The 22,362-nt window shown below is 50.5% G+C and overlaps 1 protein-coding gene across 3 annotated transcripts in view; it reads right to left on the bottom strand.

Annotated features, from left to right (window-relative positions):
* Window positions 1-22,362, bottom strand: part of Smad3 (SMAD family member 3) — a 109,134-nt gene that overhangs the window by 51,080 nt on the left and 35,692 nt on the right. The window contains exon 2 of one of the 3 annotated variants that reach the window (XM_052188064.1): window positions 19,180-19,251. The exons of the other annotated variants lie outside the window; for them this stretch is intronic. Coding sequence (XP_052044024.1) covers window positions 19,180-19,251 — 72 coding nt within the window. The remainder of the gene's footprint in view (window positions 1-19,179; window positions 19,252-22,362) is intronic. 3 annotated transcript variants of the gene reach the window in all.

Raw genomic sequence — 22,362 nt, 5'->3', positions numbered from 1 at the left:
GAGAAACTCTGCCTTAAACCATATGGTGGGGTGTAATAACAGGGGGGACTTGATGTTAACTTCAAGCCTCCACATGAGCTCCCATATGCACATACCTACACACACACACACACACACACACACACACACACACACGCAGTCAAGGCTCAGAAAGATTAATGACTTGGCCAGTGCCATAGAATGGGTCAGGGGCAGAAGACTGGGATCCAAACCCAGTTCTGATTCTCATGAACACGCCCTCCTTCATAGGCATGTGGCAAAGCAGGCAGCCCATACACCGTTCCCTACATTACACACATCCTACCTAGTAAGACTTCTAATACCCACCGCACCCACACAAAAGATTTCCCAGCAGGTCAAGAATAAAGGCCATAAAAAAGAGCCCATGTACAACCATATCCACAAACAGCTGGGCCTTGGCTCGTCCAGACGTAAGTCATGTTTCCTAAGTGATGGGAAAGGCACATTTTATTTTATTGCCTTCGAACTTCCCTGCCAGGGTACTGGCCAGAACCAAGAGTCAGAAAACCTGTGAGGCGAAGGGTAGGTAGACATACAACCGGCCAATGAGCCACCAGTCCAGTCAACCCCCAAAGCTGGGACAATGATGCAGCTTCTGAGACTTGAGACCAAGGACATATGCAGGACAATAAGAACCCTGCAAAAAATGTAAAGTCACATGGCTGGCTGAGACTGGGTGGCCTCCTGCCCTCTGCAGGCCTGAGCTCCCAGAAGAGCAGAGATAGATGACCAGCCACCTGCCTCAAGGAGAGGACCTGCCCGAGGAGGACCCAGGACTGAGGACTAAAGACAAGCTCTTTTTAAAGGTGGTGTCCGGCAGGCAGAGAGGGAGGAGGAAGAGGAAAAACAAGACGCCAGTAGACGGTTCCCATTCAACCTCAGACAGGGTAAATATTTGCTCGTCCACTGTGAGCTTGGCTCTGAGAGCATCCTCAGTTTGGCCGCCTGGGTTCACACTGGCATCTGGTCTTGATTTGAGGCCCAAGGCAGCCAGTGTTTAGCCCATGGCACCAAGTCCAGTCTCCTGCTTTGTCTGAGCTCACTGGACAACAGTGAGAGAACGCCCACCGTAGAGGCCCCGTCTCTCACACACACACACCAGGCCATGCTGGCAATCAGGCTGCCCATGCCGGCTGTGCTCATCTCCTCCCTGGGGAGCTACATGGGAGGGACATTGCCTCCACTCCACCAAGAAGAGCCTAAGACAGAACAGACACACACACACACACACACAAACACACACACACTCGCACGCACCAGTGCCGCACCAGTGCCACACCACCACTAAAGCCCGCCACACTATCCACAAGCTGAGGGAGAGATTAGCTTTTCAACAGATCTATTTCCTGAGGGCCTACTGTGTGCCGGAAATTGTTTAAAGTTTTGAGTGACAGCCATGGATAAGACTGGAAAAAGTCATCTTAAGGGAGTGGCCATTTAACACAGAATGACAAATTATTGTCATGGCTGACATGCTGACTGTCTGGAGCCCTGGAAGTCTGGGGTCTGGGCAGGTGCTTGGATACACCCCACCATCCTCAAGGTAATGGGTGACAAGAATCACGGTTCATACTTCTTCCTCCTGACATGGAAAGAAGGCTTCAAGAACACCTGGCTTGATACCCCTTGACAAGATGGAACTAAGCTCCCAAAAGGCCACGAAGGTTACCAGTACTCACTATAAGGTGAGTCACATAAACTCTGACACCAGAGCACCATCAAGCGCAGAGCTAGGATGAGGAAAGATGAAACCCAAACGGCAGCCCAGGGACTCGCGGCTGTCCATCAAAGACTGTTTCTCAGGGACGAACGCCCCCACACACTGGCCCTGCCAAGACAGATAACTCTTACTCAAGCAAGTTGCTTAACTGGGCCTGTGTGTGGGTTCCCAGGCCGAGGTCCCACCCTGTGGGAACCTAGCATGTGGGGCTCCCACTTAGCGAGCGGCTGGAATCAATCGCCCCTTCGGCCGCAGCTCTTCCCCACATGTTGCTCTTCTGGTCAGCGCACTTGAGCTGAGCGGTGACCTAAGCCAGCCCAAATCGGCTCGGCAGCAGCCTCTGTCATCCTCCTTTGGTGAGCACAAGGCTCACATTTCAGGCCATTTGCTCCCCTGGGCATGACTCAGAGGACTCAGCTGTCTTTAAAAAATGCTTTTCATATTTCAAATCAAAAATAAATACCACGCACTCTGGAAGCAAGCCATCACAGATGTCTGCTGAACTATAAAAGTGAAAGGGGCCGAGAAGGCTGAGAAAGCGGTGGGTCGTGTTCCCCGGCGCTGACTGCCTTAGTCTACAATAGGACGGAAGAGCAGGCCTGAAGTTCAGGTCACAGGCTAGTGTCTGGTGTGACTGTCGACAATACAGATGGGGGTTGGGGGCACGTATATGTACTAGTATTGGAGTTGGGGAAAGCAAGTGCCAATTTGGCTTGTCCAGAAGTGCCACCTCACAGAAGGTCCCTGCAAACAAACATACTGGGCAACAGAGTAGGTGGTCGGCATGGGAGCGCATGGGTTCAGGTGCATACAACAGAAGAGGGGAACTCAAGGGTATGAGGCCTAGCAAAGGGGTGGATCAGCAGGGTGAGCAGAGGTATGCCCAGTTATCCATCCACAGTCCTCTCTTTATTCTGCCCTTCTGCCCTCTTGGTTTCCCTAGTAGGTGCCCACAAGAGCATGATGACATGCATTCTGGGAAATGCTTGGCTAGGTGACTTACACTCGGTTCCTGCCGCCCTGTATTTTCTTCTACGTCAGGGCTGTGCACATATATGGTATAGCTCTGACTCCTGAGGCTACAATCAGCAAATTAACCAGTGATTACATCACACACAGGAGAAAATGACACAGCCAAGAGATGCATAAACACAGGGCATTTGACTCCGTCAGCACAATGTGGCATCATTTGTGGGCAGTGTTTGGCTCCCCAGGGCACCTCGGTGAAAACACTTGTGGCCTGATTTGTAACTGTGGCTTGATTTGTTCTTCAGATACTTGCTGGTCAGTGGAAGCCAGCATCCTTGTTCCCAAAACTCACAAAATGAGGCCCCAAATCATTAGGGAGTACTCTCTACAATAACAAAATAGAATAACTACGTAAACCAGTAGTATACTATCATTCTCTGGGTAGGATTGAATGTGCTCTGTTTTTATCCTACTGGCATGAGAGTAGGGTGTTTCCACATCTACATTACCTGACAGATGTGTACAAGACCATGTGCTATGACAGCCATAACATAACCAATGATGGGAATTCTTTTTAGCTCTGTTATACTCTTTGGGGACAGTTGTTACACATGCAGCCTCTTGCTAGCCGAACATCATTCCATAGCACACGAGGGTAAATTCACAGCACCTGTGCTTTGCAGTGACAGACTCACAGTCTGACTTGTCCCTCAGCTTCCTGCCAGTCAGTGGGAGCCAGCCATCCTGATTTCCAGCCTTCCAAGATGAAGTTTCTGAATCTTGAAGGCCAGGCCTGGGTTCCTACCTTGTCAGGGTCATCTGGCTACCAGCCTCCCTGGCTGTCCTGAACGGCACTTGCCCAGCTCTTCAGATGCCCTCGCTTGCGCAGAGCAGTGAGGTAGGTGTTCAAGGCCACAAGAAAGCTGAAATCTTATGCAGAAGCTTATACTTTCTACTTCAGTGGGCAAAGGCAAGGCTCTGGATCTATGGGGCGTGCTGGCTGAGCAACACAGCCTATGCAGAGAGCGTGACTGGGCATGAACGTATCTCAAACTCCTGAGGATAGGTAAGTCCCTTTTTTCCCTGAAATCACGTTGAAAATATTTCCAAAATGTACCCATCTAATCTTTTCTCAAAGATTTTCTGTTCTCTGAAGGTACTAGATTCTTAGATTCTCTTTCTCTTTCCTCTATCTCTCCTCTCTCCCCCACTCTTTCCTCTCTCTCTGTCTCTCTCTCTTTCCCCCCCCTTCTCTCTGTACATGTGTTTCTGTGAGCACTGTTGTGTGTGCATACATGCACATGTATGTGGCATGTATTGGTGCATGTGTATATACTAATACACATGTGCACATGAGTATGGAGGCCAGAGGTCAGCTCCAGGTGTTGTTACTCAGGAGTCAAACACCTTCTGTCTTAAACACAGCTTCTGGGGCTGGAGAGATGGCTCCAGTTATGAGCACTGGGGTTTTCCCAGAGAACTCAGGTTCAATTCTCAGCAGCCACTTACAACTCTCCACGGTCTGTTTCCATTCCAGGAGATCTGATGCTCCCTTCTAGCACCGTGGGCACCAGACATGCATGTATACATATATACTTAACATACATGTAGGTAAAAGACCCATACATATAAAAAAATTTTAAAATAATTCTTACAAAATAAAATAGGACAGGGTTTCTAAGTGGCCTGGAGCTCACTGAATAGATGAGGCTGGCCAGGGGCAGGCCACCTGACTCTGCCTCGCTGGCCTGGGGATTACAAGTGTCCACTGCTGCACCCAGCTCCCACATTCTCACGCTGGGACAGAGGGTCTGGACACACACACACACACACACACACACACAGAAAGCATGCTTTAGAAAGACTATGAGCTGTTGGAGGCCTTCCCTCAGTGGCAGCTGGGTGGCTGACAGCTTTTGATGTCATTTCATTCACTAATATTCTGAGTGCAGATAAGAGCCTTGGCCGACCTCATTCTGGGGACTGAACTCAAGCCTTACTCATGGGCCTTCACCAACAAAGCAATCTCCCAGCCTAGAAAAATAGATTGTCTTGTCCATCTGTTTGTGTGTTTCAGAGACTATCCCGGGTCCTTGGGCCTGGGATAAAGTAAGTATTTTCACTGCAGAGATCAACATGCCTTAAGTCCCTGGCTCCCCACACTCGCTGACTCTGGCTTCAGTCACAGGGCATGGCGTTCAATCACATTAGACCAGAGCCTAGCCAGCATCTCAGCTAGGCCTGCAGGACACCTAAAAGCCAGGACACGGGAGCACTCCCTCCTATTTCCCAGGCTTGCTGGACACCACGGGACATTCCTATCACAACCTTCCTCATGAGTGGTGGGACCTGCTCAGTCTGTCCACTCATGAAGTCCAAGAGGCAGAGGAGAAACATACTTAGCCCCATCCTTTAGGGGTCTTCGACATAAGTCCAACCTAAGCACCCCAACTTTGGGGTTCAGGGGCTGAGCATCTGCTGTGTACCAGATGTGGTGCCAGGAAAGGACTGCTGGAATGGGGGAGCAGTGACAGCAGCCCCATCACACAGCCGCCCTGCAACAGGCACCTACAGTATGCCAGGGGTGTGGCTAATCTCTGGACCACATATGATTTGGTCCTCAAAAATCAATCTACGGGATTTGTCACCTGTTTCAGAGATGAAAAAAGAGGCGTAGAACGCCCATGTTACAGCTGGCAGTCTCACGGCTTCCCCTTCATGGGTCTGGACAGAGAGCTACCCAGCCCCCAAAGCCCTGTTCCCTTCCTAAGACTATCAGACAGACCCCGGCTTGAAACCGAAACTTTAGAGCCACCTCATTCCTTACTAGTGGCACGACTCTCTCCATCCACTTACTTCTCTGGGTCTTAGTATTTTTCATCCCAGAACAGCAAATATTTGGGGAGACTTCCTTTGGTTTAGACACAGATGTTTTAGGGAGACCTATGGAAATCAGGCATCTTACTGGCAACTTTAGAAACTGAATGGACAAGGGCCTGCTGTCCTGCCTCTTTTGTGAATTCTCTTATCAGCATAAGAGAGCCCCCATGACTGAGCATAGCTGTCCCTGACTGAGCATAGCTGCCCTGCCCCAGCTCTCCCTCCCCACATACTCTACTCTCTCTCCTCCTGCCCATCTACAGCCCTCCATGGTTTCCAGGAGCTGCCCATCCAGGTCAAGACAGGGACAAAAGGGAGCAGGGGACTACAGTGTCGTCAGAGTTCATAGGCAGGCTGGTGACTGGGGCCGGAAGTGCCAAGGGCCCTTGCTGGCAGCCAGCCTGCATCACAGGCTGACAGGAAATAGGAGAAGACAGCACTGAGGCCGCGTGGAAATCCCCACTGGGCTCCACGCCGGCTTGTGACTCAGAGTCCTAGGCAGCCAGAGAGCTACCCTCCCACTCCAGCCCCCCAGGCAGGGTGGAGAGGCAGCCACAGGAAATAGGTCACTGTAAAGATGCCGGGGCCTGGCATCCACCAAGCTACAGATACCAAGATGTGGGGCACAGATGAAGAGCATGTATTCAGGGATCCTGGGTCTCGCTGCAATCCTGAGATGTTCCTGTCTAAAGGAAGATCTGCATCAGCAGCTACAGAGGTCCACCCCTCTTTCAAAACCTGCTCTTCAGAGACTCAAGGGGTCCATGAAGGATGGATCCTACCATCTATTCAGATGCCAGGCAATTCCACTACACAGAGCTCAGCCCTCGTATGCCCTAGGCTGGGCTAGCTGGCTCTTCAAGAGATACCCCCAAGAGACTGCCCAATGCAGTCACCATCCTAACCAGGGACCTCTACCAGGTCTCCCCTTCAGTCACAATGGCCATGTGTCACAGAGGTCACATCTTTTGCTTCCAAAAAGGAAACAGACGGCATTCAAAAATAGAAACACCACGATGTGTTATGAGACTCAATGACACAGCAGGGGCTTGAGACACAAGAAGCTCCCCTCTCCTCTGGTCCCCTCTGACACCCTAGGGAGCGCCTGGCCCCGGAAAGTGCCCAGCTCCTGACCGTGACATTGACATGATCAATTTCTTGTCTTTAGTTTTCTCCAAGATAGGGTCTCCCTATGTAGCCCTAGCTGGCCTAGAACTCACTGTGTACACCAAGCTTGCCTTAAACTCATAGAGATCCATCCCCCTGCCTCTGCCTCTATCTCTGCCTCCTAAGTGCTTAGAAGAAACACATGTACCATCACACCTATAAAAATAAATCTAAAAACTCAAAAGTGGACTGACAAGGTGGCTCAGTGGGTAAGGACAACTGCCCTTACTCTCACCCAGTGGCCTCCAACTAACGATGTTCTTGGGTCGTTGATGACGTAGAGTACCCTATGACATCAGCACAGTTGCCTTGTCTCCCTGGCTGACTGGAACTACTTCCACTCTGTCCTCCTAGACCTGGCCTCAGTCCCACAAAACTCACAGTAGCTCCCTCATCTCTGACCTCTCCAGGAACTCCACACACATTGACCCTGCACCAGTGCAAGCCTGCGACAGATACTACACACACCTTTGCTGTACCACACACACCAGCAGGTACTGCACATGTCTGTGCTGAGCCTTACATACCAGTGGCGCCCCCTCTTTTTTTTAACCTCAGAGAACATGGTGATAAAATAGAGATAGGCCAGACCTCACCTGGCAGGAGCCCCTGAGGTACTGCAACACTGACAACAGGGTTCTGTCACAAAGGCTGGCTTATGGTGGTGACACCATTAGTCCAGGCAGTGGGATGCTCGTGACTATAAGATTATACATGTGGTACCCACACATGCAATGCCAAGAGCTCGAACCTCAGTCAGATGTTGTCTTATTAGTTTGTTCTGAGATGGGGTCTTATGTATAGAAAAGAAGAGGCCCTGGAACTTGGTGACCCCTCACATGTTGTCTGGCCAGCATGACACCTGGCAGTCAGCTGTTTCACAGCTGTATACCACGCACCACACCATCTGCCTAGGGAGATGCAACTTGTCTGACCAGAACTCTGTTTGGTGCTTTTTTGTGATTGTATTTGATTTCTTTTTCCACCCAAATCCTAGGTGAGCATGCTGTGGGTAAGGACTTGACTCTGTTAATCCTAGATCTACAAGCACTCATCAATGTAGGGGCATTGCTTTGTTGGCAAACATCAAACCCAGAATGGACATTTTTCAGCCAAAGGTACCTTAGAACCCTTACCTGACTGTGGCAGGGTGTACTGTGGTGAGAAATGACTCCATATTGGCTACACCCCGCTGCCATGACCACACCTCCTAATGCATGGGGTGCCCTCTACAGTGGTTATGCAGCTGGCACCAGTTCCTTGGCAGGAGTGCGTTCAGTATCCAGCATAAGCATGCTGAAGAAGACGTTCCAGAAGCTTCCCTGGGAGACCCAAGCATAAATAAATTCCAATATGTGTACAATACTCTTTGAAACAAGGCTTCATATACCCCAAACTGTCCTCAAACTCAGGCATATATGAACCCAAGGATGACCTTGAACTTCTGATTTTCCTGTCTCCATCTCCTGAGTTCTGGAACTATAGACATGTGCCACTGTGGCCGATTTATGTGGCATTGGAGATGGACCCAGAGCTTTGTATGTGCTAGGTGGGAACTCTGCCAGCTGAACCTCACCCCTGCCTGCAGGGTCACTAGATCAGGGTCCAGGGCATCTCCAGGGCCATGGATACTAATACCAGATCTCCATAAAGTTCTGCCCCATGGCTTAGAGAGAGCTTCCTTTAGGGACAGGAGATGCAGGCATAGAACCTCAGTCTTCCTCCCTCTCCTTCTCTCTCTCCCTTTCCCTCTTTCTCTTCCCTCCCTCCCCACACCCCTCTCTGTTCCACCTGCTCAAAGCCTACCAGTGAGACCTGGTAAGTATGCAGGGAAGATGACCTCGTGTGGGGCTCAGGGTACTGCTTGGGGGGGGGGGGTGTTGTTGGGCCAGCAAGCCTGAGTACTACCCCTAGGACCCATGTGGCAGAAGGACAGGAAGAACCTATTCCCACTCAGGTTGACCTCTGACTTTCACAGAAACACCTGCACACATTCACACATACAGATAAACATAATGAAAAGGTTGGGGGTTTGGGTGGGGGTTGATTTTAATGACACAGATGAGCTGGAGAGACAGCTCAGCAGTTAACAGCACTTAACTGCCCTTGCAGAGAACATAGATTTGGTTCCCAGTACCCTTCTCAGGTGGCTCACATCCACCTATGCATCCAGCTCCCGGGGATCTGATGCCCTCTTCTGGCTTCTGCATACACTGCATGTACATGGTGAACATATAGACAGACAGACAGACACACACACACACACACACACACACACACACACACACACAATTATTTATTTTTAATGAATGAGTTGAACTTTTGAAAGCTAGGGTCCTGCTGGTTATCACAGCCAGCTCTCTGTGACTTTTACAGTCTTATGTGGGGATAACCTGGGATCATCACCGCCCCCTCCCCATCTTACCCCCGCTGGGCAAGACCAGCATCAAGGAAAAATATCTGGCTTGAAGATCCAGATCTGTCTGCTGCTGAGCCTTTTGACTGATGAGTCTCTATAAACACTGTGTCCTCAAAACGGACCATTATTTTACCCTGGGACCCCATTAACTAGCCCAGCCATGACTCCAGTTTCCAAAGGGTAGGCAGAGATGCATGAAGGAGGCAGATGCCCATTTGAGTGCTAGAAGGTAGAGGACTTAAGCAGACAGAACTGGGTGTAGTCCAGAACGGCTTCCTGGAGGAAGTGAGCCTGGGGATTTCCAGGCAGCTCACAAGCTTTATCAAGATGAACAACATCTATCTCTCCGCTAACACATCTGACACACCATGCCTCCTGTCACACAGTTCTCCGGTAGCAAGCTGGCGGACATCCTGGCAGCTGAGTGGCTACCTGGCCTCCAGCTTCCTAAACACATACCCACGTTCTACCTGCCTAACAGACAACCCTCCACCAAAGGGGGGCATTTCTGGTACCCAGAATTCCAGCTGCTCCCCGGATGCTCTTCCCCTGCCTACCGTGACCAGCTGGATCTGAAGGCTTTCCCCTGGCAGTGGTATCCTTTCTTCTGAGTTCAGCACAGCACAGTACACACTGTCAAGATCTACTGTTCTGAATGACAGACACCCTGGAGAACCATGACCGCTCCACCAGCCCAGCTCTTGTGTGGCACACCACAGACATGACTGTGGCGATGTCCACCAACCTTCAAGATGGATGTGTTGGGTAGTTTTATTAACTTGACCCAAATCTAGGTATACCCGGAAGAGACACTTTCAACTGAGGAATGGCCTCCATGGGACTGGCCATGGGCATGTCTGTAAGGCACATTCTTAATTACTAATTGATGTAGGAGGACCTAACCACCATGGGCAGCGCCATCCCTACGTAGATGCTCCTCAGCTGTCTAAGAAAGGAAACTGAGCGGACCAGGAGAACAAGCCAGGAAAAAGTAGTCTCTGCTTCAGTGCCTGCCTCAGGCTCCTGCCTGACTTCCCCTTACGAGGGAAGAAACCCTTTCTTCTGCGTTAGTTAGAAAGCAAACTGGAACAATGGCGCTTACTGTTAGGTGCACTCTTACCAGTGTGGATCGAAAAGCCCAAGTCCCTCCTCTGAGGCCACATGGTTATTCTATAAGAAATACTTCCAGGTACCCTGCAAGGCCAAATGTGGACCTGAACTTCCGGACAATACACCCTGAGACGCTTTGCTCCTTGTCCCCCAGTTATGGGCCTAGAGCCACACAGCCGTTATGGGACTGCATGGCTTCACTCCCACTAGGAACAGCCACAAGCACGGCTCCCTGTTTTACCTGGAGGCTTCTCTCAGGGACTGTCGATCCCTGCCACGCTCAGGCCCCAGCAATGCTCTGGCATCCAAGAGAGGCTCAGAGAAGGCCTCTGGGACAGCTCAGTTGGTGGAATGCTTCCTTGACATACATAAGGCTGGGGGCGGGGGAGGGGGGGAGTGGTTGGTTCCCAGTGACATGGGATAAACCAGAATGTTTACCCCTCAAACCCCAGCACTCAGGAGGTGGAAACAGGAGGATTGGGAGTTCAAAAGCCATCCTTGGCTACATAGTGAGTTTTGGGTCAGCCTGGACTACATGACAGTCTGTCTCAAAAGATTAAAAAAAAATATGGAAAAGGCTCACTGAACTCAACTGAACAGGAGACATGAGAGAAAGACGCTTAGAATCCTGAATGCTGCTCACTGCTGGACTTCTCAACCCAAGAAGCCCCATTATCTGGTGACTCAATGTCCCTCCCTCAAGAAGCCTTCCCTCCACCAGGCTCCCAGTCTTTCTGTCACTCAGTTCCTGCAGTCAGCCACACCACCCCGAGAGTCTCCTTCCTCACTCACTACTGGAAGCAGAGCCCAGAACCTTCAGGGGTCAATAATCAGGACGAGGCCTATGATTGAGCAGCCAGAGATCAGATGACTGCCACCCATCACTCGAGCAGAGGCTAGCCAGATGTCATCACTCCCCTGGGAACTGTGGCTTGAAGGTCACATGCCCCTCCCCTGGGCTGGGGGACGTCCTTCAAGATGATGACAGAAGTGTCCCTCGGGGGCCAGGGACACTCATTCCTTGCTAGATTCTGTATGTGTCAACCAGAAGAAATCTCAGAGGTCTGCCCAGTTCTCGGATCACAGGGAGGCCAGGCAACTCACTTGTTCAGCACATTTCTGTCAGAAGCAAGGCTGTTTGTACTGTGTGACTTTCTTCTAGGACTTATGTTCTGAGAATACCCACGGAGAAACCTGTGGGCGTGACGAGACGTGTGTAGGAGAACAGGTGACTTTCCTATGGTTGTGACTTCTGGGCGACACTGAACTGCAGCATCCTGCGGGCATTCAGCAGGGTTCCGGAAAGCTGTCTCCTCACACCCATGTTCTCAGAGAAGGACTGAGAAGAGAGTGCAGGCCACGGAAGCCTCAGACCCGACAGCCAGATGCAGAGCCCTTGACAATCCCTGTGTGGGTGCGGGTTATGGCCCTCGCCTGGCCTTTTATTCAGGGCTGCGGCCAGACTCCATGGAAACAGAGATGGGAGCAGATTTCCGTTGGCCCTGGGGAGTCCCTTGATATGGAGTTATCATAAGGCTCAGCCGGCTCTCGGCCCCACATGGGGGCAGTTCTGGTCAACAGCTTCAATCGTGGAGGAAACTATACCTATCCATTTCAAAGTCCCAAGCAAGGAAGAGCACTGGCCTCTGACGGGATGTACTCAGTTAGTAGGCTGTTGGGCTAGCACGAACGAAGCCCTGGGATACATACCCAGTACCACATAGGCAGACCTGGAGGTACACTGCCTGTCATCCTAGCGCTCAGGAGGTAAAGGCAGGAGTTCAAGGTTATCTTCAGCTACATCTGAAAGCTGGGCTACATCTGAGACTAGGTTTTTGTTTGGTTTGTTAAAAAATGTTTTTAAAAAAGAAGATAGCCAAGGAGACCACGGATCCCAGCCAAAGGAGTCAAAGTCAGATTCCTTGCTGAGGCTATACTTTTCCTGCACATCACTAGCCCTCTGACGTAGCCACACTCTATTCATTTTCTCAATTGAGAGGGTGAAGTAATTATGTGCCCCATTCCCACCCCCCACCCCCCACCCCCTGGCTAGAGACCCATCACCATATCGACTAAGGATGAAAAGGAGGTGCTACCAAGCAAACTGCAAAGCCCTGGGGACTGGGCCACCCACGATGACGACGGATGGACTGAGTTAAAGGCTGCTTGTTCCCTGCCCCCCAGAGGCCTGTCTGGGTGGCCTCTCAGCCAAGTGCCATCCCCGTGCCAAGCACAACCAGAGGTGGCAGTGGCCCCAAATCCATGAGAAGTTGGCCAGCTTGGGCCAGGACCTCCCTCACACACACTGGCTTTTTCCATCAGGCAGGGAAAGTAAGAAGCATGGTAGAGAGGCACAAGAAAGACCCTTCAGTCCCGAGGAGGATGGGCAGGGCAGGCCACCAGCATCCTGGGACAAAGGCGCATACACCCAGCTGACTGTGCCTACACTGTGCTCAGAAAGCTCAGAGGCAAGAAGGAACTGAACTTCCACCTCCAGCTGGTCCCAACTGGTCTCAATTAGCTTCAACTTAGTGACAGAAACAGATAAGGAATCTGAACCGCCTGAACCGTAAAATGTAGTGAAGATACTTTATTACACATGTTTGCATTTGTGTGTATACTTGTGTATGTGTATTTGTGTGGGTGTGGGCGTGTACGTGTTTACAGGTCAGAGGACAGCGGTCCACCTTCTTTGGGACAGGGTCTCTTGCTGTTGGCAACTGCTCACGCCAGGGTAGCTGCCCTACAAGCCTCCAGGGAAGCTTCCCATCTCACTATAGGAATGCTAGAAATACTCATGTGTACTTCTGAGTCTTGGCTGGATGTTCTGGGGACCTGACTCAAGTCCTCACAGCGACAACTGCTTTACCTCAAACTGCCTTCCCAAGCTCATGTGAAGGAAATGTGAAGGAAAGAAGATCTGCCCACAGAGCTGTCAATCCAGAGGGGCAGAGCTAATAAAAACATAACAGTTGGGTGTTTAAAGAAGATCTGATTCTAAGGCCTACAGGAGAATTCTTGAAGCATCTGGTTTCTCTAGAGGAAGAATGTTTTTTAAATAATGGACAGTTATGGTGATCTAATCCGAAGGTACCATTGGCTACTAGGAAGCGCAAAGAGAGATTCTAGGGCTACCTCCAGCAATCCCATCCTATATCAGCGTTAGCTGTGCCAGCCTCTCACATGTCACCTTACTTTCCTCTCCTTCTGGCCTCTCCTTTCCTTGACTGTACTATGTATGTATACATATAATTGACTAGTACATTCATACACACATATATACAATAGTTTTTAGCATTTCTGTAAATCTTTCTCTTTTTTGGAACAGGTAAGTTAAAAAATCTACACTTAGGGGCTGGGGAGACATCTCAGTGGTTACAAATACTTGTTGCTCAGTTATGAAGGCCTGAATTTGAATGCTCAGCACCCCATAAAAAACATTAGACACAGTCACGGGCCCACCCAGAACCCCGGCACTAGGAAGGAGAGACGTCTGTGTCCCAGGAGTTCACTGAGCAAAAACGGTGAGCTTCCAGTTGACTGAATGGGGGTGGAGAGCCCCTGTCTTGTGGAATTAAGGCAGAGAGTAAAGGAGACAGACACTCAGTGTTTTGCTCTCACACATGCACATATATATAAATACACCACACAGGCAAAACCAAAGAAACAAAAAACAAAATTTTACACACACATAAATACACCAAAGTCAAGAAACAAAAATTAAGTATATACACAAATAACCACATAGGCAAACACACACACACACACACACACACACACACACACGTTTTTATATATGCATGTATTTTACACTTGGGCAATACTCCAAAGCTATAGTTACCTAGCCTGGCAGGAGAGCAGCTGCGGATGGCCGCAGCATCTAAACACTGAAATCAGTCCCTGTGTTTATTGTCAACAGACTTTCAACCAAAGGGCCAAGGTAAAATTGAGTGGGCGAAAAACTGTCCTCTTTAAGCGCCTGGCAATTAAATAGACATTTTTAGAGAGGAAGGAAGGAAGCTGAGTTCTGACGTGACATATTACACAGAAATCATGGCTAAGAGGAAAGAGCTGAATTAGAAACTTCTTGGGGAAACAGTGCGGACGGACCTTTGTGACCTGGGCTTCCAAGGGCATGAGTTTCAAAAAAGTGAAAACAGATTTATCATGATGATGATGATGATGATGATGATGATGATGATGATGATGATGATTAGTTCAGCAAAATCTCTGGGTGTCAAAGTCTGCCAGGGAAGTGAAAGAGAAAACCTACAGAATGGAGGGAAAAGTTCGCAGACTCAGGATCAGAATACACGGGGACTGTCATAGCTCAACAGAAAGACAGACCAGCTCATTTAAAGTGGGAGGCAGGTGAGGCGCTCCCGAGGACCTTGAGCCATGGGGGAAATTCGGATAGGAAGAGGTACAAGATTTAACCTCACATCCACTAGGCTAAAACAGGGACAGACAACAGCAAGTGTCAGCAAGTGTGCAGAGACTGAAACCCTCCCACCCCAGAGCCCACTGCTAGATACCTACTGAGGATAAATGGAAAAAAAAAAACATGCAAGAAATAAGCTAGACACATGGCTGTTACAGCCTTACTTGTAAAAGCCAAAAGAAGAAAAAACAACTCATCTGAAGAACAGTCAGTCAAACGGTGATATAGCTATGCCGTGGAATACTATACAGGCATATAAAAGTATCGGAGACTGCCGATACACATCACAGCAAGCTACGCCAAAGATGCAGGTCAGAAAGGGCGCATATTGGTGAAGTCCATAAGCCATCCTGACAGAGGCAAATCCACGGGACAGAAAGCAGGTGATGATGCCAAAGCCAAGGAGAGTGCTGGGAGAGACTTCTGGGGGAGGAGCTCTTTTAATGGAGAAGGAAACCATCTAAAGTCGTCTGTGCTGATGGTTGTACAAGCTCATTAGCACACGGAATGTCATGCTCGGAGGCTGCCTCATGATAGATGGGTTACATGTCAGTAAGGCTGTCAGTCTTTTTTTTTTTACAATCTTGTGTGTACTGATGTGTGTGCATGTGTATACATATTCATCTGAATGCAGGCACACGTGTGTGCAGGTCATTTGAGATGGTCTTTTGTTGTCTGTTGCTGCCTGTGCCTGTGACTTTGCAGGGACTGTTCTAATTTGGCCAGGGTTACAGATGAACACTGCATCTGTCTGTATGTGGATTCAAGTTATCTGAATTCAGGTCCACACCTGTAACCCCAACACCAAGGTAGCCCTGACAGAAGGCCAAGGTGAATTTGAGGCCAGCCTGGGTTATATAGCAAGATCTGGTCTCAGAAAAGCATGAGCACACGGTACCAGCACCCCTGAAGGAGCATACTGGTTCCAGACAGGACAGCCTGTAAGGGGACAGCTCTGGGGGCAGCCCTTGCCTGCATGAGCACCACCATAAGCTTGTTTTCCTGAGCGGAGCCGGGTCCCCCCTCGGACTGCCCTGGAGAGCTGTGGTTTCGTGTGTGGAGGAGGAGCTGGCTATGTTGAGCCATCCTGATGGCAGCCCTGCTTCCTGTGGGGCCACGGCCTGCTGACATCACCGGCCGGCTGAGCGTACTCAAGGGGCATTTGATGTCGCAACTGCAGGCAGCGCAGCACGCGGGGTCATGTGAAGTTCAGAGCTGGGCTTTCTCAGCCCACTGACTTTTACTCATTCTGTCCATGAAGCATGGGTTTTTCTTTCCTTTCTTTCCCCCTCCCTCCTTTACTTCTCTCTCTCTGTGTGTGTGTGAGAGAGAGAGAGAGAGAGAGAGAGAGAGAGAGAGAGAGAGAGAGTGGTGTGTGTGTGTGTTTTAATTATCCCATGGCTCCCGGCTTCCTTTCTGAGCTCCCATATCCATGTTCCTCATTGGCACAAGGGCATTCTGCCCACTTCAGAGGACTCTAACTCTGTGTCCCTGCCCCCACACACACATCTCCCCCCAGAAGTCAGAAGGGAAGAGATGAGGAAAACTTCACAAGAGCCCCGGTTGCCCCTGCCCCTCCCACTTTACAGAATGAGGATGGGGGTGGGGGGGGTCCCAGACGCTTGCCCTAGATTACCCGGCTTCCGTCAGAGCAAAATGGCTCCATTTTTCAAACCTGCTACCACAAAACATTGTTCCCTCCAGGCAAGCATCCCACAGGAAAATCGTTCCCACGTGCAGAGAATTCACAATGGAAATCGTGTCTTTCAAACAGCCTAGTGGTCAGGACTCCCAAGTGACTAGACTCGTACTCACCTTTCCATCAACAAACAATTACCAAGCTATTATTCTTGAGCAAGTGCTTTGAAGGTGAACAACAACAAAAATCAATCCATGGGAACTGATAAGCCAGTTTACAAAGCACTATGGTGGGCTAGGGAGATGGCTCTGCAGGTAAAGTATCTCCCACAGTCAAGAGGCCCTGAGTTCAATTCCCAGCATTCACATAACAGCCTGGGTGTGGCAACTGAGTCTCCCAGCATTGGGGAGGCAGACACCAGAGACTACTGGAGCACGTAGTGTGCACGCACTCTCTCTCTCTCTCTCTCTCACTCTCTCTCTCTCACACACACACACACACACACACACACACACCTGTGCATACAGAAGAGTGCCTTGGTCTATGTGGTATTATATTAAGTTCCTTTCCCCTTAGGGTTTTCTCAACCTCGGGGTCACTTGTATCTCCAGAATTCCAGTTTCCTTTCCTAACCAAAGTCTTTGTCACCCTATGAAGTCACAAGCCACAAAGCAGGACACAAGGGCCCAAACATTCCGCTTTAGAACCAGGGTCAGATAGAGCCAGAGCTTGCATGAGGGCAAAGACCTCCCTAGCATCCAGATGAGAGACAGGAATGGCCGACTTGGGCTAGCCTTCTACCCAGAGGTCAGTCTACCAAGCCTCGCCTATCAAGAACTTCCTGTCTGGACCTAAGAAAAAAGACCACACACATTATCTTGACACACTGTGATCCATGCCAAGATCTAGACATGCTGGTGGATGGAGGGGACACAGGGACACGATGCTCAGCAGTGACAACAAAGTGGGGAACGAAAGCATTCTTGGCCTCTCTGGACACCACGGGTCTTCCGAGCTTCAGCGGTTTTTACAGACCTTGACACCACTCACCGCTCAGACTTGCAGCAAATCCAACTTGAGTCTGGTGGAAAGATGAGCATCAGAGCCCCCAAGGGCCAGGCCAAGTACCAGGAAACACTGATACTGTGCAGACACCAGGGGACAAGCCGTGCACAGGATCAGAAGCCAAGGGACAGGGTGGGTAGAGAAGGCTTACAATGATCACCCCAAAAGATGGGATGTGCCTCAGTTGCCTGTTTACCCTGCACAAAGCCCTGGGTCCTAGGTCTGATCCCCAGCACCACGTAAACCAGAGCCAAGTGGTACACGTCTGGAACCCCAGCACTTGAGAGGTGGAGGCAGGAGGATCACAAGTTCAAAGTTGAACTCGATATCCTCAACATTATATTGAGCTCAAGGCTAGCCTTGACTACATGAAACTCTGTCTCAGAAACACGTAGGTGTGTGTGTGTGGGGGGGGGCAGTATTCAAGGCTGGAAGGGAGACATTCCGGGGGCAGAAGGAGACCTTGTGACTCAGGTGAGAAAGTCTGGCTTTCTATTCTCAGTGTCAGTGTGGTGTCAAGAAGCCTCGCTTCCTAATAATCCATCTTCTGAGGCCCAAACGGAGCCAATCCACCCACTCATCTTCCACATCAGTTCACAGACCCTGCATAAGCTACACAGAGAAAAAGAGGGTTTTCTTCAGACAAAGCCATACAGAATGCCAACAGTGAGGAGGCACAGAAGGCTTCTTCATGTAGAAAGGACAGACTTAAGGCAATGGTATGGACTGGGCACTGACGCGACCTTGGCAGTGCTCAGAAGTGGCTGACCATTGTAGGGCACTGAGGCCCACTGCTGCTCCCCCCAACACCATCCACAAATGACTGAAGGTCTTCCTGAAAGACAACTGTGCCGGTGACACCAGGCCCCTTCCTCTAGCACCTGGGAAACCGGACGTCCCGTACCTCATCTTCAGCAAAAGGACGGAGTACATGGACCGTGTGAGAAGGCTGGTGGGCCGGGATGCCTCTGGACTCTGGAGCCCAGCATCCTCTGCCCAGATGCCATGCCTCTCTCCCGCTCACAGAGCCACTGTGATGACCTATTCCCACTCTTGTCATTCACCTGGCATTTGGCTCAAGGGCCATCTGGTCACCCAGAGAGAGCCTGGCTCCAAGTGAGTCACCGCAACCTGTGCCTCTTAAATCCACATGGTAAACACATCGGGCACTGCACAGGGTAAAAGCGAGGAGGTGACTAAGGCTTACAGAACCATAGCCCAGGCAGAGGAACCCCAGCTAAGGAGGCTAGAAACTCCTGAAGGGTTTTAAACCCCAGGGGAATGATCTGTTCTGATACCATCATTATGCATCCCCTGGGGTAATAAACACTATGTCATTAGCGCCATTAACACCCTAGTGTGAATTAGGTAATGAGATGAAGTGTCACCTTGCAAAAGACTGAGATGGGGACTGATAAAGGTTTGATGCCAGGTTCGGAAGGAAGCCAGAAAGAGGCGGGCTCAGTGTCTGTTCAGTGGGGACTGGGAAGGAGAAGACAGAGGGGGCAGAGAGGGATGGAACCCAAGGACCCTGGGTGCAGGGTTGTTATGAGGGTAAGCATCCTACCTGCATGGTTTGTGCCTGTACATAGGGACTTCTCCCAAGAGGCAGACAGATGGTAAACAATCCCTCAAGTCTGCAACAACAAGCTTTGGAAAGACCTGAAGGAAAGGAATGAGCTACTGGAGAAAATTCTTGGGTGCAATAAAGGCAGCGACCCCATTGGCTCCCAAAGAGATTCTCTTACCTCCATCCCAGCCACTTCTCAGCATCCCAGACTTGCAGTGCACAGGCAGTGTGAGGGATCTCCTCAGTGGCCCTGCAGGGACACCATGACCTTACTTCTATACCCCTCTACCCAAAGTCCCCTCCACAGGACAGAGTCAGCTCTCTCAGTGCAGAGGACAACACTGGCAGAGAGTTCCTTGGTCAACCTCTTTTCTAAGGAACAAACTGACTCACAGAAATCAAGTATCTTACTCAAAGTCACACAGCAAAAGGAAGGCAAAAATGTAGGCCAGAGCTCTTTCTTTGCAGCCCTGGCCATGAGGTCCAAGTTGGCAGAGATCTCTGACAGACAATGCCTCCAGATCAGGTGGGTGACATTGAAGCCCTGGAGCGGTGCCACCAAGAAAGAAGATCAAACGTTCTGCGAAGTTTGTTTCACAGTTTGCTTCACACATAGGCCACAGTCTGTCTTTCCTGCCCCTAGAAAGCAGGGGTCAGTGTTTAGTGTGTGAGAAATGCTGGGTCCCAAGACATAGAGGAAAGGTCCCAGGGGTGCTCGGCAAACCCAGCTCTGAAGGATACGGATCCATCCACACGCTGTGGGTTACATGTTCATCTGGGCTGTGAGAAGGAGGAGGGTGGGCAGAGCCACACAACAGGAAGTACTTTCTGGTGTGGCAATGACCATCGAGGAAACAAGATAACCAGATAGTGGGACTATAGCGATCCAGTATAAACCTGGCCACGTGTGCCAAATCCCTCGCCAAAGTCATCTGTCCTCTGCCACCTGCCATAACAGATGGGATTAATGGGAAGTGGGCTGGCAGGAGGGTACTGCCCACAGTGTGCATGGATGCCTACAGGGCGTGCAGAAGTGTGCACCCCTCCCCCGGAAACAGAGGGGAACAGGCTCAAAGATTTCTGAACTGGGACCCAGCAAGGATGGCACAGAGCACAGCTTAAACCACAGAAGAGGAATCAAAAGACAAGCCTTTGTCTGTGCCATCGGTTGGTTTCCAACACTTTTTATCTAAAGCTAGCTTTGAACTCCTGCCTCAGCCTCCCAAGTGCGGGCTTTACAGTCATGAGCTGCCATGCAGGACTTGGTATCACTTTAGTTTAGCCTTGTTTGAGAGACAGGGGTCTTGCTCTGACCTGAAATTCATAATCCTCCTGCCTTTGATTCTCAAGTGCTGGAATTATAGGTATGCCTCACCTCACCCACAGGATCCTTTTTTTTCTTTTCTTTTTTTAAATTTTATGTATATGAGTACACTGTAGCTGTCTTCAGACACCCCAGAAGAGGGCATCAGATCTCATTTACAGATGGTTGTGAGCCACCATGTGGTTGCTGGGAATTGAACTCAGGACCTCTGGGTAGAGTGGTACTTGTAACGACTGAGCCATCTCTCCAGCCCAGGATCCTTTCTTTGTAGAGGTCTATTTTCTTCTGTGAGGAGGCATTCTGGTTAGCCTGCCTCATCTCCCCAACGGGGCTGCCACTCAGTGTACACACTGGCACCTGCCCTCCCATGAGAACAGGAAACCATGAGCTCATTCATTCACCAAACTCTCTGAGGACAAGGAAGTACCACGCACTGTGCTCGTGTAGAGTTTACAAAAGTCGAAAAATACCATGCCTGCCCCGCCGGCCTGCCTGCCTGCCCCGCCTGCCTGCCTGCCCTGGGTGACACTCTGGGCTGTCAGAGGCGGAGGAGGTATGGGGGTGAGCAGTCTGAAGTCTGATCTTATCTACTTTCCTGCCTTTGAACATTGCCACAACAAACCCAGCAGGCCAGGCTCTTTGAAAAGCAGGGCCTGTCACACACAGCTCGGCCCTGGCCCCCTTCCTTCCTCCAGACCCCCTGTCTCCCTTCTGTACAATCATCTCCAATGGCTTGAAGGTCAACAGCTAGGAAAAGATGAATACTCACTACCTTCAATAAGGCACATGGCCTCACTGATCAACACACACTGAGCATTTACTGAGGTCTAAGAACAAGCTAGACACAGAGAGGGGTACACAGTGCCCCCCCCCACATTGGTTACTAGAAGTGACAGAGTGCCAAGCCTCCCAGGACTAACAGGTGAGGGAAGTCATTACTGTTGGCTCAGTTTAAGGCCAGTGTTCTGCTGAATAGACGCAGAGGAAAACCATACAGGGGTAAAGAGTAGACTGGGCTGCTACACACAGACAGGCCAAAGCCAGCAACCAAGGGATCAGACGAGACAGAAGCCCAAACAGTGCATGGAGTTCTGGGCTCCTATTTCTGGGCCAGTAGCACCCAGCTCTCCACCTGTACTAGGGGCCCTAAGCCATGACCAATAATCAACCCCAGGTCAGGTCACAGGTACACACAGCTCAAACTCAATCATCCTTAACTCACTTCAGCATAGGTCTCTGCTATTTCCTCAAACTCTCCTCATCCCCACTCCTCCCCACAGCACCTTAGACTTCCCCGAGTGGTGGGATGCAGGGAGAGGAGAGCGAGGCAGGCCCAAGACAGGGCTTCCGAACAGGGGACTCCAGCAGTCAGAACTGGCCGGATGAATGACACACGGGCAAGTTACCTTTGTGGAGAAGGGCCAAATTAATACATTCAAAAATATTTACTGAGCTCTGCGCCCTAGGCAGGAAGTGACTCAGCCAACATTCAGAGAAAGGAGAGGTGGCTGGAGAGAGAGAGCTGGGGGCAACCACGGCAAGGGACGTGGAGCCATTCTGGGAACAAAGGACAGAGGGAGAGAAGGGTGCAAGAGACTGGGATGCTCTCCACCAAGCATGGCGGTCACTGAATGTGGCAGCAGGTACTTATGGCATGCCCAGGAGGCACCGGGGTGAGCCTCAGCTAGAAGGAGTGAAGACGGATCCAGACAGTGCGGGCTCCGGAGACCTTTCAGTACCCAGCTAGGGGACCACATACCAGTCCACAAGAACAGGATGAGTCCAGGTCCTACCCATCCACTTTGGTCTGCCTCTGCTCTGGCCCAATCAACCAAGGCCATGGAGAAACTCGGGCTCACACCTGTTTACCAGACTCACCCTGCACCACATCCACCCACATCTGCCAGTCTGCACCAGCCCTGACCAGCACCCCAGGCAGACCCCAAATTCCTACGGCAGAGGAAAAACCTGAATAGTCACACAAATCCCACTAGCTTAGAGAGGGTAGCTGGGCCAGCTCACTTTGAAAAGTGCCGC

Source organism: Apodemus sylvaticus, chromosome 7 (assembly GCF_947179515.1).
Source record: "Apodemus sylvaticus chromosome 7, mApoSyl1.1, whole genome shotgun sequence".
Taxonomy (NCBI): domain Eukaryota; kingdom Metazoa; phylum Chordata; class Mammalia; order Rodentia; family Muridae; genus Apodemus; species Apodemus sylvaticus.
This window is presented reverse-complemented; position numbering and strand designations above follow the sequence as displayed.